The 15,135-nt window shown below is 43.4% G+C and overlaps 2 protein-coding genes across 2 annotated transcripts in view; one reads left to right on the top strand and one right to left on the bottom strand.

Annotated features, from left to right (window-relative positions):
* LOC311301520 (uncharacterized protein) overlaps positions 1 to 15,135 on the bottom strand; it is a 402,121-nt gene that overhangs the window by 236,103 nt on the left and 150,883 nt on the right. The gene's annotated exons all lie outside the window — the stretch shown is intronic.
* Positions 1 to 15,135, top strand: part of LOC311301462 (uncharacterized protein) — a 64,937-nt gene that overhangs the window by 47,043 nt on the left and 2,759 nt on the right. The window contains exon 2 of the mRNA XM_084426596.1: positions 338 to 2,552. Within this exon, the coding sequence (XP_084282722.1) occupies positions 338 to 2,523 (2,186 nt within the window). The 3' untranslated portion in view covers positions 2,524 to 2,552. The remainder of the gene's footprint in view (positions 1 to 337; positions 2,553 to 15,135) is intronic.

A 15,135-nucleotide genomic window follows, 5' to 3' on the forward strand; every position in this document is an offset into this window, starting at 1 on the left:
GTCTACAGAAAAATGAAAGGAATTGCCACTGTTCCAATACTTTTGGAGGGGACTGTATATCTCCAGATAATAATAGGCAGATGCAAATTATCAATTCGTCACCATTCACTTGCCTTTTGACGGCACCTTTTTCACCTCTTCACAATCATGGAAAGTTTCAAGGACATATAATCAATTTATAAAAAGGCATCAAATTATCATAATATTTTATAACAGTTGTCTACTTTCTACCATTACATCAGGGCTCACTTTCATGTCCTTTCACTTTATATTTCTCTCGGTTAATTATTTTGATGTACTGAAAATTAAATTTAATATTTTTTTTCTTTCATGTCAGACCTGATGGAAGTGAAGGAGGAGAGTCAAGAACTGAATGAAGTGGAGGAGGAGAGTGAAGAACTGAATGAAGTGGAGGAGGAGAGTGAAGAACTGAGTGAAATGGAGGAGGAGAGTGAAGAACTGAGTGAAGTGAAGCAGGAGAGTGAAGAACTGAGTGAAGTGAAGGAGGAGAGTGAAGAACTGAGTGAAGTGAAGGAGGAGAGTGAAGAACTGAGTGAAGTGAAGGAGGAGAGTGAAGAACTGATTGAAGTGAAGGAGGAGAGTGAAGAACTGATTGAAGTGAAGGTGGAGAGTGAAGAACTGAGTGAAATGGAGGAGGAGAGTGAAGAACTGATTGAAGTGAAGGTGGAGAGTGAAGAACTGAGTGAAGTGAAGGAGGAGAGTGAAGAACTGACATTTTTAAAGGAAAGAAGAGCCAAGAAATCTTTCACCTGCACTCAGTGTGGAAAGAGTTTCACAACCAAACAAAATCTTGAGATTCACATGAGGATCCACACCGGAGAGAAGCCGTTCTCATGTGATCAGTGTGGGAAGAGTTTCAAAAGCAAACAAAATCTTAAGCGTCACATGAGCATCCACACCGGAGTGAAGCCGTTCTCATGTGATCACTGCAGCAAAACATTTCCTAGTGCATCAGTCCTGAAGACACACCTGAGAGTTCATACAAAGGAGAAGCCACATTTATGTTCTGTGTGTGGAAAGAGTTTTTCACTTCTGCTGTATTTACACGCACATCAGAAAATTCACACTGGTGTAAGAGAGTACATGTGCTTTGAGTGTGAGAAGACTTTTACTACAGCAGGCAGTTTAAAACTGCACCAGAGAATTCACACTGGAGAAAAACCTTACAAGTGTTCACACTGTGACAAGAGAGTCAGTCGATCAGGACATCTGAAAACACATGAGAGGATCCACACTGGAGAACAACCTTACAAGTGTTCACACTGTGACAAGAGATTCAGTCAGTCATCATCTCTGAAAACACATGAGATGATCCACACTGGAGAACAACCTTACAAGTGTTCACACTGTGACAAGAGATTCAGTCTGTCTGCAAATCTGAAAACACATGAGAGGATCCACACTGGTGAACAACCTTACAAGTGTTCACACTGCGACAAGAGATTCAGTCAGTCAACAGATCTGAAAACGCATGAGAGAATCCACACTGGAGAACAACCTTACAAGTGTTCACACTGTGACAAGAGATTCAGTCAGCCATCAACTCTGAAAACACACGAGAGGATCCACACTGGAGAACAACCTTACAAGTGTTCACACTGTGACAAGAGATTCAGTCTGTCTGCAAATCTGAAAACACATGAGAGGATCCATACTGGAGAAAAACCTTACAAGTGTTCAAACTGTGACAAGAGATTCAGTCAGTCATCAACTCTGAAAACACATAAGATGATCCACACTGGAGAGAAACCTTACAAGTGTTCACACTGTGACAAGAGATTCAGTCAGTCATCAACTCTGAAAACACATGAGATGATCCACACTGGAGAACAACCTTACACGTGTTCACACTGTGACAAGAGATTCAGTCTGTCATCATCTCTGAAAACACATGAGATGATCCACACTGGAGAACAACCTTACAAGTGTTCACACTGTGACAAGAGATTCAGTCAGCCATCAAAGCTGAAAACACATGAGATGATCCACACTGGAGAACAACCTTACAAGTGTTCACACTGTGACAAGAGATTCAGTCAGTCATCAGATCTGAAAACGCATGAGAGGATCCACACTGGAGAAAAACCTTACAAGTGTTCACACTGTGACAAGAGATTCCGTCAGCCATCAAATCTGAAAGGACATGAGAGGATCCACACTGGAGAACAACCTTACAAGTGTTCACACTGTGACAAGAGATTCAGTCTCTCAGGACATCTGAAAAGACATGAGATGATCCACACTGGAGAAAAACCTTACAAGTGTTCACACTGTGACAAGAGATTCAGTGAGTCAGCATATCTGAAAACACATGAGAGGATCCACACTGGAGAAAAACCTTACAAGTGTTCACACTGTGACAAGAGATTCAGTCTGTCATCAAATCTGAAAACACATGAGAGGATCCACACTGGAGAGAAGCCGCACATGTGTGATCAGTGCGGGTTGAGTTTCTCTATTAAAAGTCGCCTGAAGCTACACATGAAGATCCATGCAGTGTAGAAACCACTTAAACGCAGTCTGAGATCACGGTAAGTAGTTTATTTTCATGTGCTGAGCAACAAAGTCTCTTCTGTGTAAGTTAGCCACACATCACCCTATAGCTTAATCTCTCCTTTCCACCTTTAGCCGGTGTGTGGTGTGCCGGTTGTTGATTGATATCTACTAACTTGTGTTCAACCAATAGTAATGTCTATTTTGTCAGTTCAGATCAATGCAAAAAAAAAAACACAAGTTCGCTCTCTGAATACTTTTAGGGTTAGTAATAATGACATCAGGATTTATGGTAAGTGTTCCCGGTTCCAGCTGACCTAATCTATCCAGCCTAACATTGAATTATAGAAGTATATAATGTATTATGTGTACTCTAGTCCGAAGAGATGTCTTTAATCTAGCTTTGAACTGACAGTGCGCGTCTGCTTCCCGGACAATGGTAGGAAGACAGTAGGAAAAGGATCTACTGCCAGCAGTCGATTTTGATATTCTAGGTATTATTAACTGGCCGGAAGTTTAAAGATTTCAATAGACGTGAAGGACTATAATGCGTTAAGAGCTTGCTCAAGCACTGCGGAGCTAAACCATTTAGCGCTTTGTAAGTAATCAGCAATATTTTAAAATGATGTTTAATAGGCAGCCAGTGCAGTGTTGACAGAACTGGGCTAATATGGTCATACTTCCTGGTTCTGGTAAGAACTCAAGCTGCTGCGTTTTGGACCAGCTGTAGTTTGTTTATTAAGTGTGCAGGGCAACCACCCAGTAGAGCATTACAATAATCTAGCCTTGAGGTCATGAACGCATGAACTAATTCAGTCCCTCCAGGATTTCACGATTTTTTGTGTGATTTTTGCGATCAAAATAATTGATTTTGTGGTGGTGTAGCAAATTAGCTCTATGAAATTAGATTAGATTAGATTCAACTTTATTGTCATTACACAAGTACAGGTACAAGGCAACGAAATGCAGTTTAGGTCTAACCAGAAGTGCAATAGCAGCAAGTGCAGGATATACAGTGGTTCATAAGTGCAGAACATGGATATGTACTGAATAAATATAGAGTTGAATACTATTATAAACAAAAATTTACAGATAGATTGTCCTATGAATATAATATACAGATAACTATTACTGTGAACAGAGTTTACAGCTAGATATGTACTGAATATAATAATATACAGATGGCTATTACTATAAACAGAATGTTTACAGATAGATATGTACTGAATATAATATACAGATGGCTGTTACTATAAACAGAATGTTTACAGATAGATATGTACTGAATATAATATACAGATGGCTGTTACTATAAACAGAATGTGAGCATAATATACAGATGGCTAATACTATAAACAGAATTTAACAAATAGATATATGTATAAGTTAGGCTAATGAGCAGTATAACAATGGATTTAAAGTAGTGCAAATAAAGTTTGGACAGAAGCTATCCGAGTGAAAGTGCAGTGGAAAGTAATTGCATATTACAGTTAAGGTACGATATTGCAATGTATATATAAACAGTCGGTACTGTAAATAAACAGTCGGCAGTGCAAATTGAGCATATTCCAGTCAAGGTAGTAGTGCAAGATGCATATGTAAACAGTTGTTACTGTAATAACAATCAGCAGTGCAAATGAACATTATAGTATTGCAAATAACAAAATGGAGGCAGGTGTGAGGAGGGAGAGGAGAGTCAATCAGTATATGAGGGGAGTGGGATCAATGAGGGTTAGAGTTTAATAAAGAGACAGCTCTGGGGAAAAAACTGTTCTTTAGTCTGCTGGTCCTGGTCCGGAGGCACCTGAAACGCCTGCCGGAGGGCAGGAGAGAAAACAGTCTGTGGGCTGGGTGAGAGGAGTCCTTAAGGATGCTGCGAGCTCGATGCAGACAGCGTTTCCTCTGGATGTGCTCGATGGCAGGTAGTGGAGTCCCAGTGATGCGCTGGGCGGTTTTCACCACCCGCTGCAGTGCCTTGCGCTCTGCAACAGAACAGCTCCCATACCACACTGTAGCACAGTTGGTCAGGATGCTTTCTATTGCACAGCGATAGAAGTTCACCAGGATAGTGGAGGAAAGCTGATTCTTCCTCAGTGTCCTCAGGAAGAAAAGGCGCTGGTGAGCCTTCTTGACCAGGCTGGAGGTGTTGGTTGTCCAGGTCATGTCCGCCGAGATGTGGATCCCCAGGAACTTGAAACTGGAGACACGCTCAACAGCCATTCCATTGATGTGGATGGTGTCGTGTGTGCCTCTTGACACTTTCCTGAAGTCCACGATGAGCTCCTTCGTTTTGGTGGTGTTGAGGAGCTGGTTATTTTCGGTGCACCATGTGGCCAGGTGCTTGATCTCCTCCCTATAGGCAGTCTCATCGTTGTTGCTGATGAGACCAATCACCGTAGTGTCGTCCGCAAACTTGACGATGGAATTAGATCCGTACACAGGCTTGCAGTCGGAGGTGAAGAGGGAGTAGAGGAACGGGCTTAGCACACAGCCCTGTGGTACACCAGTGTTGAGTGTGATGGATGTGGAGCAGTTGGAGCCTGATCGAACATTCTGGGGTCTGTTGGTCAAGAAGTCCAAAATCCAGTTGCACATGGAGGTGTTGAAGCCCAGGTCTCCAAGTTTGGCTATTAACTTAGTTGGGATGACAGTGTTGAATGCTGAGCTGAAGTCAACAAACAGCATGCGTGCATAAGTGTTCTTATTGTCCAGATGTGTGAGCACAGAGTGCAGTGCCATGGAGACTGCATCCTCTGTGCTCCTATTGCTACGGTAGGCAAACTGGTGTGAGTCCAATGTGGATGGTAGAGAGTCTTTTAGGTGTGCCAGGACCAGCCGCTCAAAGCACTTCATTACGATGGGTGTGAGTGCTACAGGGCGGTAGTCATTAAGGCACTTCGGGCTGGAGTGTTTTGGCACTGGCACAATGGAAGTGCATTTAAAGCATGTTGGTACAGCTGCTTGGGCAAGAGACAGGTTGAAAATGTCTGTAAAAACCCCAGCGAGCTGCTCCGCACATGCCCTGAGTATGCGTCCAGGGATGTTGTCTGGTCCAGCAGCCTTGTGCGCGCTGATCCTGCTCAGTGCATTGCAGACATCTGTGGAGGAGAGTGTGATCGGTGGGTGGTCAGCTGAGGATTTGAGCTTGGTGGCAGTTTCTCTGTTGTCTCTTTCAAAGCGAGCATAAAAGTCATTTAGCTCGTTCAGGAAGTTGACATCAGTGGCTGCGGGGGTGGAGTGAGAGGGTTTGTAGTCACTGATGGCCTGAATGCCCTGCCACATGCGCCGAGGGTCAGCGTTGGAAAAGTGTCCCTCTATCTTAAGCTTGTAGCAGTGCTTGGCCTCTTTGATGCCCCTTTTCAGATTTGCTCTGGATGTACTATAGGCTTGTGCATCTCCTGATCTGAAGGCAGTATTGCGTGTCAATAGGAGTCGCACTTCCCTGTTCATCCATGGCTTCTGATTTGGGTATGTGGTGATCTGCTTCTGGGTTGTAACACTGTCAATGGTGGTATTAATATAATCCAGTACAGAGGAGGTGTAGCAGTCAATGTCCGTGTGAGAGCCACTGGTGGCTTGAGAAGCAAACATACTCCAGTCTGTGTGTAGAAACCTTTCCTGGAGTGAGAAATCTGCCCCCGCAGGCCACACCTTGATGGTCTTCATTGATGGCTTCACGCGATTGATCAGAGGTGCATATTTGGGGGTGAGGAACAAAGAAAGGTGATCTGACTGTCCCAAGTGGGGGAGGGGTGTCGCGACGTAAGCTTCAGCCATGTTTGTGTAAACATGGTCTAAGGTTTTGTTTCCTCTGGTGTGACAGGAAACATGCTGGTGAAATTTCGGTAGCACTGACTTTAAGTTTGAATGATTAAAATCACCCGCAACAATAAACGCAGCTTCCGGGTGAACGGTCTGTTGTTTACTGATGGCTGCGTGAAGTTCTTTCATAGCAAACTTGGCATCAGCATCCGGGGGAATATAGGCTGCAGTTATAATAGTGGAAGTGAACTCCCGCGGTAGATAAAACGGTCTACATTTAACCATGAGAAACTCAAGGTTAGCTGAACAATGTCTCCCAACAATAGCAGAGTTTGTGCACCAAGCTTTGTTAATGTAAATGCACAATCCACCACCTCTGGTCTTACCGGAGCCATCTAATGTTCTATCCGCCCGGAATGTATGGCGTCCCGCTAGCTCAATAGCGTTGTCCGGTATTCCGCTGTTTAACCATGTTTCCGTGAAAATTAGAACATTACAGTTCAAAAGTCTCTTGCTGTATGTGATGTTGAGTCGAATCTCCTCCATTTTGTTCAACAGCGACCGTACATTGGCAAGGAAAATGCTGGGTAAAGAGAGCCGGTGTGGTGTTAGCTTTAGCTTAGCTCTTAGTCCTCCGCGCTTCCCCCGCCTTTGTTTACGATCTCGCCGGCGCCTGCGAGCACTTCCGCCCGGCCGGGCAGAGTGCATAGCCTCGGGTGATCTGGCGATCTCAGGAAGGAGTCGAAGGTTGTCCATAAAACTGTCGGAAATTCGCAAACCAATATCCAAAAGCTCACCTTGGGTGTACGATGTTAAGGCACAACTGTTCTGGACGAACAGACCCGAAATGAGCAAGAAAAATACTGCTAAATTACAGAATCTGGAGAGACCTCGAGCCTCGCGATGTACTCGCGCCGCCATCTTGGACCAATATAAATATGAATAGGCCTAATCAATAATATATGAATATGAAATATGAATAGGCCTAATCAATAATAACTGGTTATAATTGATTATGAACATTTGGATCAGTTAATATAATTAACTTACTGTCGTAAGTTAATATTACAATCAATTAATTAATAATAATTCGTTACATTTATATAGCGCTTTTTCTGTGACCTCAAAGCGCTTTACATATGGAAGGGGGGAATCTCCTCAACCACCACCATAGTCAGGTCCGAATCTTCAAGATTGTGTAACCCTGTAGGCATTTGAGGAAAAGTTGTTATACCACATTTTTAGAAAGTTCAATGTCTCCTGAATAAGGATCCACCGTAAAACATTGAAATAAGGGTCCCATTTTCTTGTAATTGTTCTTGAAACAATAGGTGCATTATTCACAGCCGAAACACTACAGGTGGATAGGGTAAAAAATTTAAGTTATAGATATCACCATAAAACCTTTCCAGTTTTTCACTTACATAGAGACAGACATTTTTTGTATTACAAGTTTTCTGAAATGTCATGTTTACATATGCAAATGAGGCATACCAGTATATATATACATATATAATTCGAGGGGCAGGCATACCAGTACGCGGTTCTCCCTTTCGGGCTAGCCCTGTCTCCTCGCGTCTTCACGAAGGTTGTTGAGGCAGCCCTTGTTCCTCTCGACGACTGGCTGATCCTAGCTCACTCTCGAGACAAGGTTTGCGAACACAGGGACCTAGTGCTCCGGCACCTAGCTTGTCTGGGCCTTCGGGTCAACTGGGAGAAGAGCAAACTCTGCTCCGTGCAGAGGATCTCTTTTCTCGGTATGGAAATTGACTCGGTCGCCACGTGCGCGCAGCTAACTTGCCTTCGTCAGTTCGAGGGCGAGAGTGCGGTTCCACTGAAACTGTTTCAGAGGCTCCTGGGGCATATCGCAGCCGCAGTAACGTCGCTCGGTTTGCTTCATATGAGACTGCTTCGCGATCAAGTCCCGAGGTGGGCATGGCAACACAGCACGCTCCGAGTCCCAGTGACTTCGACCTGCCGTCAGACCTTCACCCCGTGGACGAACCTCAGTTTTCTATGGGCTGGAGTGCCCATAGAACGAGTTTCCTGGCATGTTGTTATATCAACAGATGCCTCCACAATGGGCTGGGGCGCCATGTGCAATGGACATGCTGCCGCGGGCTCCTGGACAAGACCCCAGCGCCTTTGGCATGTCAATTGCCTCGAGTTGCAGGCTGTACGTCTCGCCCTGCACCGCTTCTGTGCGTTGCTCAGGGGTCAGCACGTATTAGTCCGATCAGACAATACCGCCACAGTAGCGTACATCAACCGACAAGGTGGTCTACGCTCCCGTCGTATGTCGCAACTCGCCCGCCACCTCCTCATATGGAGTCAGAAGCATCTGAGGTCGCTTCGAGCCATTTATATCCCGGGAGACCTGAACCGTGCAGCCGATCTGTCTCGGTTTCGGCCTCTCGCTGGAGAATGGAGACTCCATCCCCAGTCGGTTCAGCTGATTTGGGATCAGTTCGGGGATGCACAGGTACATCTGTTTGCCTCCCACGACTCGTCCCACTGCGACCTGTTTTATTCTCTGACCGAGGGCACGCTCGGCACGGATGCACTGGCGCACAGCTGGCCGCGGGGCCTCTGCAAGTATGCGTTTCCCCCAGTGAGCCTTCTTGCGCAGACTTTGCGCAAGATCAGGGAGGACGAGGAGCAGGTAATTTTGGTTGCCCTGTATTGGCACAACCGCACCTGGTTCCAAGAACTAGTACTCCTCGCGACAGCACCTCCCTGGCACCCTATGGCACCCTCGTCCCGATCTTTGAAATCTCCATGTGTGGTTCCTGGACGGGACGAGGCAGGTTTGAGTACCCTACCACCAGCGGTGGTGGCTACCATCACTTCCGTAGAGCATCGTCCACGAGACATGCCTATGCGTTGAAGTGGAATCTCTTCGTCAACTGGTGTTCTTCTAAACTTCAAGAACCCACGAAAGGCCCGATCAGTGTCGTGCTTTCCTTCCTGCAAGAAGGGTTGGAGCGAAGGCTGTCTCCCTCCACCCTGAAAGTGTATGGTGCCGCCATTGCCACACATCATGGTGCAGTTGATGGTAAGTCCATTGGAAAGCACGACCTGATCATCAGTTTCCTGAGAGGAGGGAGGAGACTGAATCCTCCTCGCCCTCCTCTCGTTCCCTCTTGGGACCTCTCAGTGGTTTTAACTGCTCTGCAGAGTGCTCCATTTGAGCCTCTGCAATCAGTGGAGCTTAAGTTCCTGTCAATGAAGACAGTGCTCCTGGTTGCATTGGCCTCCATCAAGAGGGTAGGGGACCTGCAGGCATTTTCGGTTGACGAAGCGTGCCTGGAATTTGGACCGGCTAACTCTTAAGTGATCCTGAGACCCCGGCCTGGATATGTGCCCAAGGTTCCCACCACACCCTTTTGAGACCAGGTGGTGAACCTGCAGGCGCTGCCCTCGGAGGAGGCAGACCCAGCCTTGGCACTGCTCTGTCCAGTACGCACCCTCCATGCTTACGTAGACAGAACGCAGTGTTTCAGGACTTCAGACCAGCTCTTTGTCTGTCATGGTGGGAAGCTGAAGGGAAAGGCTCTCTCCAAGCAAAGGTTGTCTCACTGGATAGTGGACGCCATTGCTTTGGCTTACCAGCAGCAAGGTCGACCATGCCCCCTTGGTGTGACGGCCCACTCCACCCGGAGTGTGGCATCCTCTTGGGCTCTAGCGCATGGCGCCTCGCTAACAGACATCTGCAGAGCTGCAGGCTGGGCGACACCTAACACGGCCTCTGGGCGACCCCCACGTATGTAGTCCACTGTAAGCCTCTCTGAGCATGTGTCTTTCCCTCGGCAAGCCACCTTGCCACCCCTGGGTTTGAAATATTCCACCTGCGGCTGGACACCCCAGTGATTCTCAATATGCAGCCCCCTGGGGTCATGTGTATTCCAAGTTCCCCCCTTCGGGCTGGGCATAATTGCATATTTCCACTGATATATGCTTCCCAGTGTACCTTGGTAACTTGGCATAATTCCAGCAGCCATTAAAAACTGTCCCTTTCATGTTAATGTTGTTTTTTCATTGTTTACATGTTTAAATATTCTGAGAATGCATAGTTTAGTTATAATGTTTAATGTTTAAACTGCAATAAATGCATTAAAAGGTTTTTTTTTTGGCAGCCATTTTGTTTTTATTGTTTATGCCAAAACAGTGATGTTTACAACTTGTTATACGGCAGAAATGGATTCAGCACCTAAAAATCATATAGAAACAACACTTGAAGTACTTTTCCTCAAAAATGCCTACTGCATCTTATCCAGGGCTATTTATCTATTTTGGGACTCCACTACAATGTGCAGCATCCACTTGGATGATGCGACGGCAGCCATATTGCGCCAGAACGCCCACCACACACCAGCTTACTGGTGGAGAGGAGACAGTGATGAAGCCAATCAGTGTATGAGGATGATTAGGAGGCCATGATGGACAGAGGCCAAGGGGCAGATTTGGCCAGGATGCCGGGGTTACACCCCTACTCTTTTTCGATGGACATCCTGGGATTTTTAATGACCACAGAGAGTCAGGACCTCGGTTTTACGTCTCATCCGAAGGACGGTGCTCTTTTGCCTGTTTTAGCCTGTTTGTCCCATGAACAATCAGGATTAATTGTTTATTAACTCTAAGAAATTTACATTTCCGGGGCAGTAGCAGTAGAGCAGTAGCAGTAGCAAAAATCTAAATGATTAGTGACCCAAGTTATGAGCTTGAGACATGGACAACTTTACGTGTGACATGAACAAGATTTTATTAACTAGTCTAAACACTTAAACTACTCTAACATACACACACATACATGCACACAGTTTACCAAGGGAAAGAGAGCTGAAGCAGAACACAGGAAAGCAAGAAGTTATAGCATTGTTTAAAATTCATCAGATCAACAGCCTAGTTCTAACATGCACTTCTTTAAAGGGGTAAGGATACTTAAAGGGTTAGTTCACCCAAAAATGAAAGTTCTGTCAGTAATTACTCACCCTCATGTTGTTCCAACCGCGTAAGACCTTCGTTCATCTTCGGAACACAAATTAAGATATTTTTGATGAAATCTGAGCCATGTCTCACTCCTCCATAGGCTTCTATGTGACCGAAACTTGCTGGCCCAGAAAAGTTATTAAAGAGATCGATAATATAGTCCAAGTGACTCCAGTGGCTCAATCTTAAGTATATCAAGCGACGAGAATACTTTTTGTGCGCAAATACAAACAAAAATAACGACTTTATTCCACTTTTCATTTCCTTCTCTCTGGGCCTTGTAGTGTTTTTGCGCTGCGCGTCTGTGTTGCACGTCATCACGTAACACACACATGACCGGCGTCGGCCAATAGTGAGCCTACGTGGTGACGTGTAACACAGACGCGCTGCGCAAAAACACTACGCGAACCAACTAGAGGTCCAGAGAGAAGGAAATGAATAGTGGAATAAAGTCGTTATTTTTGTTTGTTTTTGCGCACAAAAAGTATTCTCGTCGCTTTATAAACTTAAGATTGAGCCACTGGAGTCACTTGGACTATATTAACGATCTCTTTAATAACTTTTCTGGGCCAGCAAGTTTCGGTCACATAGAAGCCTATGGAGGAGTGAGACATGGCTCAGATTTCATCAAAAATATCTTAATTTGTGTTCCGAAGATGAACGAAGGTCTTACGCGGTTGGAACAACATGAGGGTGAGTAATTACTGACAGAATTTTAATTTTTGGGTGAACTAACCCTTTAATGTATCAAATAATGAGACTAAGTTTGATACTTGCATGTCTCGCCCATTTGAATTAAACTGTCCTGATGCAATTTGTCGAGGCTCCAGTTGATCTTTGCTGATGTGGTCTTGATGAGAGAGAACCAGTGGTTTCCAGAGTATCTTTGGTGAATGGAAAGACAAGGCCGCAGCCTGGCACAAGCTTGGTGGGTCCTTAGAGGCTTCTAGTTCAGCATCATCTTCACGTCAGCATTTCAGAAAGGGACTAAGCGAGAGCTAAGAGCTGATCAGTGACTTTAAAGCGTGAAGATGGCACAACCTCTGGAGCTGTGTGAGCCAATGAGAAGATTTCCCTTTGGAGGGAAATTTTTCCGACCCATTGTCCCTTTGAACATGCAATTTGATTGGATGTTTAACACAATAATCTTTAAGATGCTTATAATACTAATGCGTCACAAAGTTAGCAGAATGTAATGTAAATTAACAAAACGGGGATGAAGATTGGAGTTTATAGATACCAAAAATGCCACACATTTGATTTGGTTAACCATATTATCCAAAGTCTGAAATATGAACCCAATAGAGTTTACAAGAATACAAAAGACAACCACATAAAAGGAAAATCATGAGATCGGAAAATTAGATACATTTACACATTTCTTAAATGGTTATATATAGAATACATAGAATTAAGTTGCAGCTTTCTGGACATTCTTTTTTAATTCATTCTTTTAACTGCGTTAACCCTCTGAGGTCTGAGCTGAACATTTTCATGGCTAAAGTCTAATTACACTGTATTCAGCACAAACTCTGCTACAATAATATATCAGCAGCATGTGTGTAAAAGTTTGTAGTTTTGAGATAATGACATTTATGCGTGGTTTGTGAAAATACTAAAAAAAAATTCTCACTGAAATAAGGCCATGAAACCCATACTGATTATTTCTTCACAAGACTTTTGAAAATTGTATAACGTAGCCTAGAATATTTGCTCTAAAACTATGTGAAAATCACCCTGACTGCTCATTCAGATAAGACAATATACTGATTTAATATACTGACGTGTTTTGTGTGAAAAAGCTTTATGTGGAGGTCATTAATATGTAAGCTTTTCACACCTGAGAAAGACAAAGACCCTCCCCTAACGGCCCTATTAGGAGCTATCAGGCCCTGTCATTCTGAGCAACCTTGCACAATACTGTAAATGAGGAGATTTAAAAAAGAATGGCTTTTAAATTGTTTGGATTTATTTACAACACAACATAATCCAAAGATACACAACAAATGCCAAAAAAGCACTTATTGAAAACAATGATCCAAAGACAGAGACCTTTGTGCCATTCCTAAAAACATTGTACATACCTTTAATTTCCAAGGTGTTTGATTTTCACTTTACCATGTTCATGTACAGAGACTCATGTGAATGAAGTCCTTTAGTGGCATCTGGGCCCTGAAAAAAAAAGTGAACATACTGATATCAAGAGAAAGGCCTGCACGATTTTGGAAATAAATATTAGATTTTTCTGGTTAAAATTGCTTTTTAAAATTCACAGAATACACACACACACACACACACAAATGTTTCCAACAATATATAATATAATGAACACCAGGTTTGTTGTGCCTTGTAGGCATAAGCTATGTGCAGTGCTGCATAAAATAATAATAACTATAACCTATAGCAGTATAAATCTTCCAAAAGATTTCAGTAACAACTAAGCTAGAGAAACATATATTGATTATCATGTTACTTCAAATGTTTCCATTCGTTATGATGATATGAAATGAGATAATAGTAAAAACATGAAGCTGTTTGGTGCGAGTGGGCGTGGCCAAATTAAATCTAATGAGCAAGCGTTTGAGAAGCTGGACATCTTGTTGGTTTTATACAAATTACTTAAACAGAGAATATTTGTTTTCGTTTTGAATCCGATCATTTAAAAGTACACACTTAAATGTTTATAAAGGTATATGGCTCATAAATGTGTGACAAGTATTCGCTGAGTTTTGTTTCAGTTTATAGACGTGCTCAAGAAAAAAAAGTACACCGCGACGGAGAGGCAGAACGCACACCCTGTTTATTTTCTTTATTTTACAAAAGCACAATGTTTTGATTTGATTGTAAGTGGACACATACAAAAGTAGAAATATCACAGATTCTTTTTTTTATATTTCTTTTTTCTGTATGACCATAAATGACGGAGTAATTTAAGTTTATAGTGCTACAATGTGAAGAAAATCCAGCAAAACACGCCCACGCGTTTGCCGACCTCAGAGGGTTAAGCTACGCAATACGAACTGACCATTCGAAAGGGAACTACTTGGTTACTATCGTAACCTCAGTTCCCTGAGAGTAGGGAACGAGTATTGCATAGCCAGACGCACTATAGTAACCTGGCAAGTTGTCGCTTCGGTCATTAAACCTGCTAAAATCATGGTGTTTTTCGGGGACTAATATAGGCTAAGGCCGCGTCCCCTTGGCGGGCTCTGACGTGTAATGGCGTGATGCTGGCTCATTTAAAATAGTAATTAGACGTAATTTATAAATGTATAATTGTAAATTAGCAATGAATGAATACATTTTTTCGTCAGGGAGACTACAATGCACTGGTTGATGCGATACTGTAGTAGACGATTGCATAGTTATAATTTTGTCCATGATATTATTTTTATTAAGTGTAGAAGTTTATAAAGTCATTACTGCTGTGTTGCTTGGAAACTTCTGGGGTTGAAGCTTTCTTTTTCATTAGTTTAGCCACTGTTTCAAAAAAATACCTAGGGTTTTGTTTATTTTCTTCTAATAAGGTTGAAAAATAAGCAGATCTAGCAGCTTTTAAGGCTTCTCTGTATGCAATCGAGCTCTCCTTCCATGAAATGCGAAATACCTCTAGTTTTGTTTTCTTCCAGTTGCATTCCATTGCTCTGGCTGCTCTCTTAAGGGCCGAGTGTGCTCGTTGTACCACAGCGTTTACTAGTTTTTTCTTTGATCTTCTTTAAGCACAACAGAGCAACTGTGTCTAAAGTGCTGGAAAAGAGAGAGTTGAAGGTGCTGTATGTAGCTTTTCTACCAAAACGAATCCTTTTTTTATTGCCTGTGTGTGAAGGTGTTGTAATCCCACATTAAAATTATCCACTTTGCGGGTTTTGC

This window comes from Rutilus rutilus (assembly GCF_951802725.1).
Source record: "Rutilus rutilus genome assembly, chromosome: 1".
NCBI classification, from domain to species: domain Eukaryota; kingdom Metazoa; phylum Chordata; class Actinopteri; order Cypriniformes; family Leuciscidae; genus Rutilus; species Rutilus rutilus.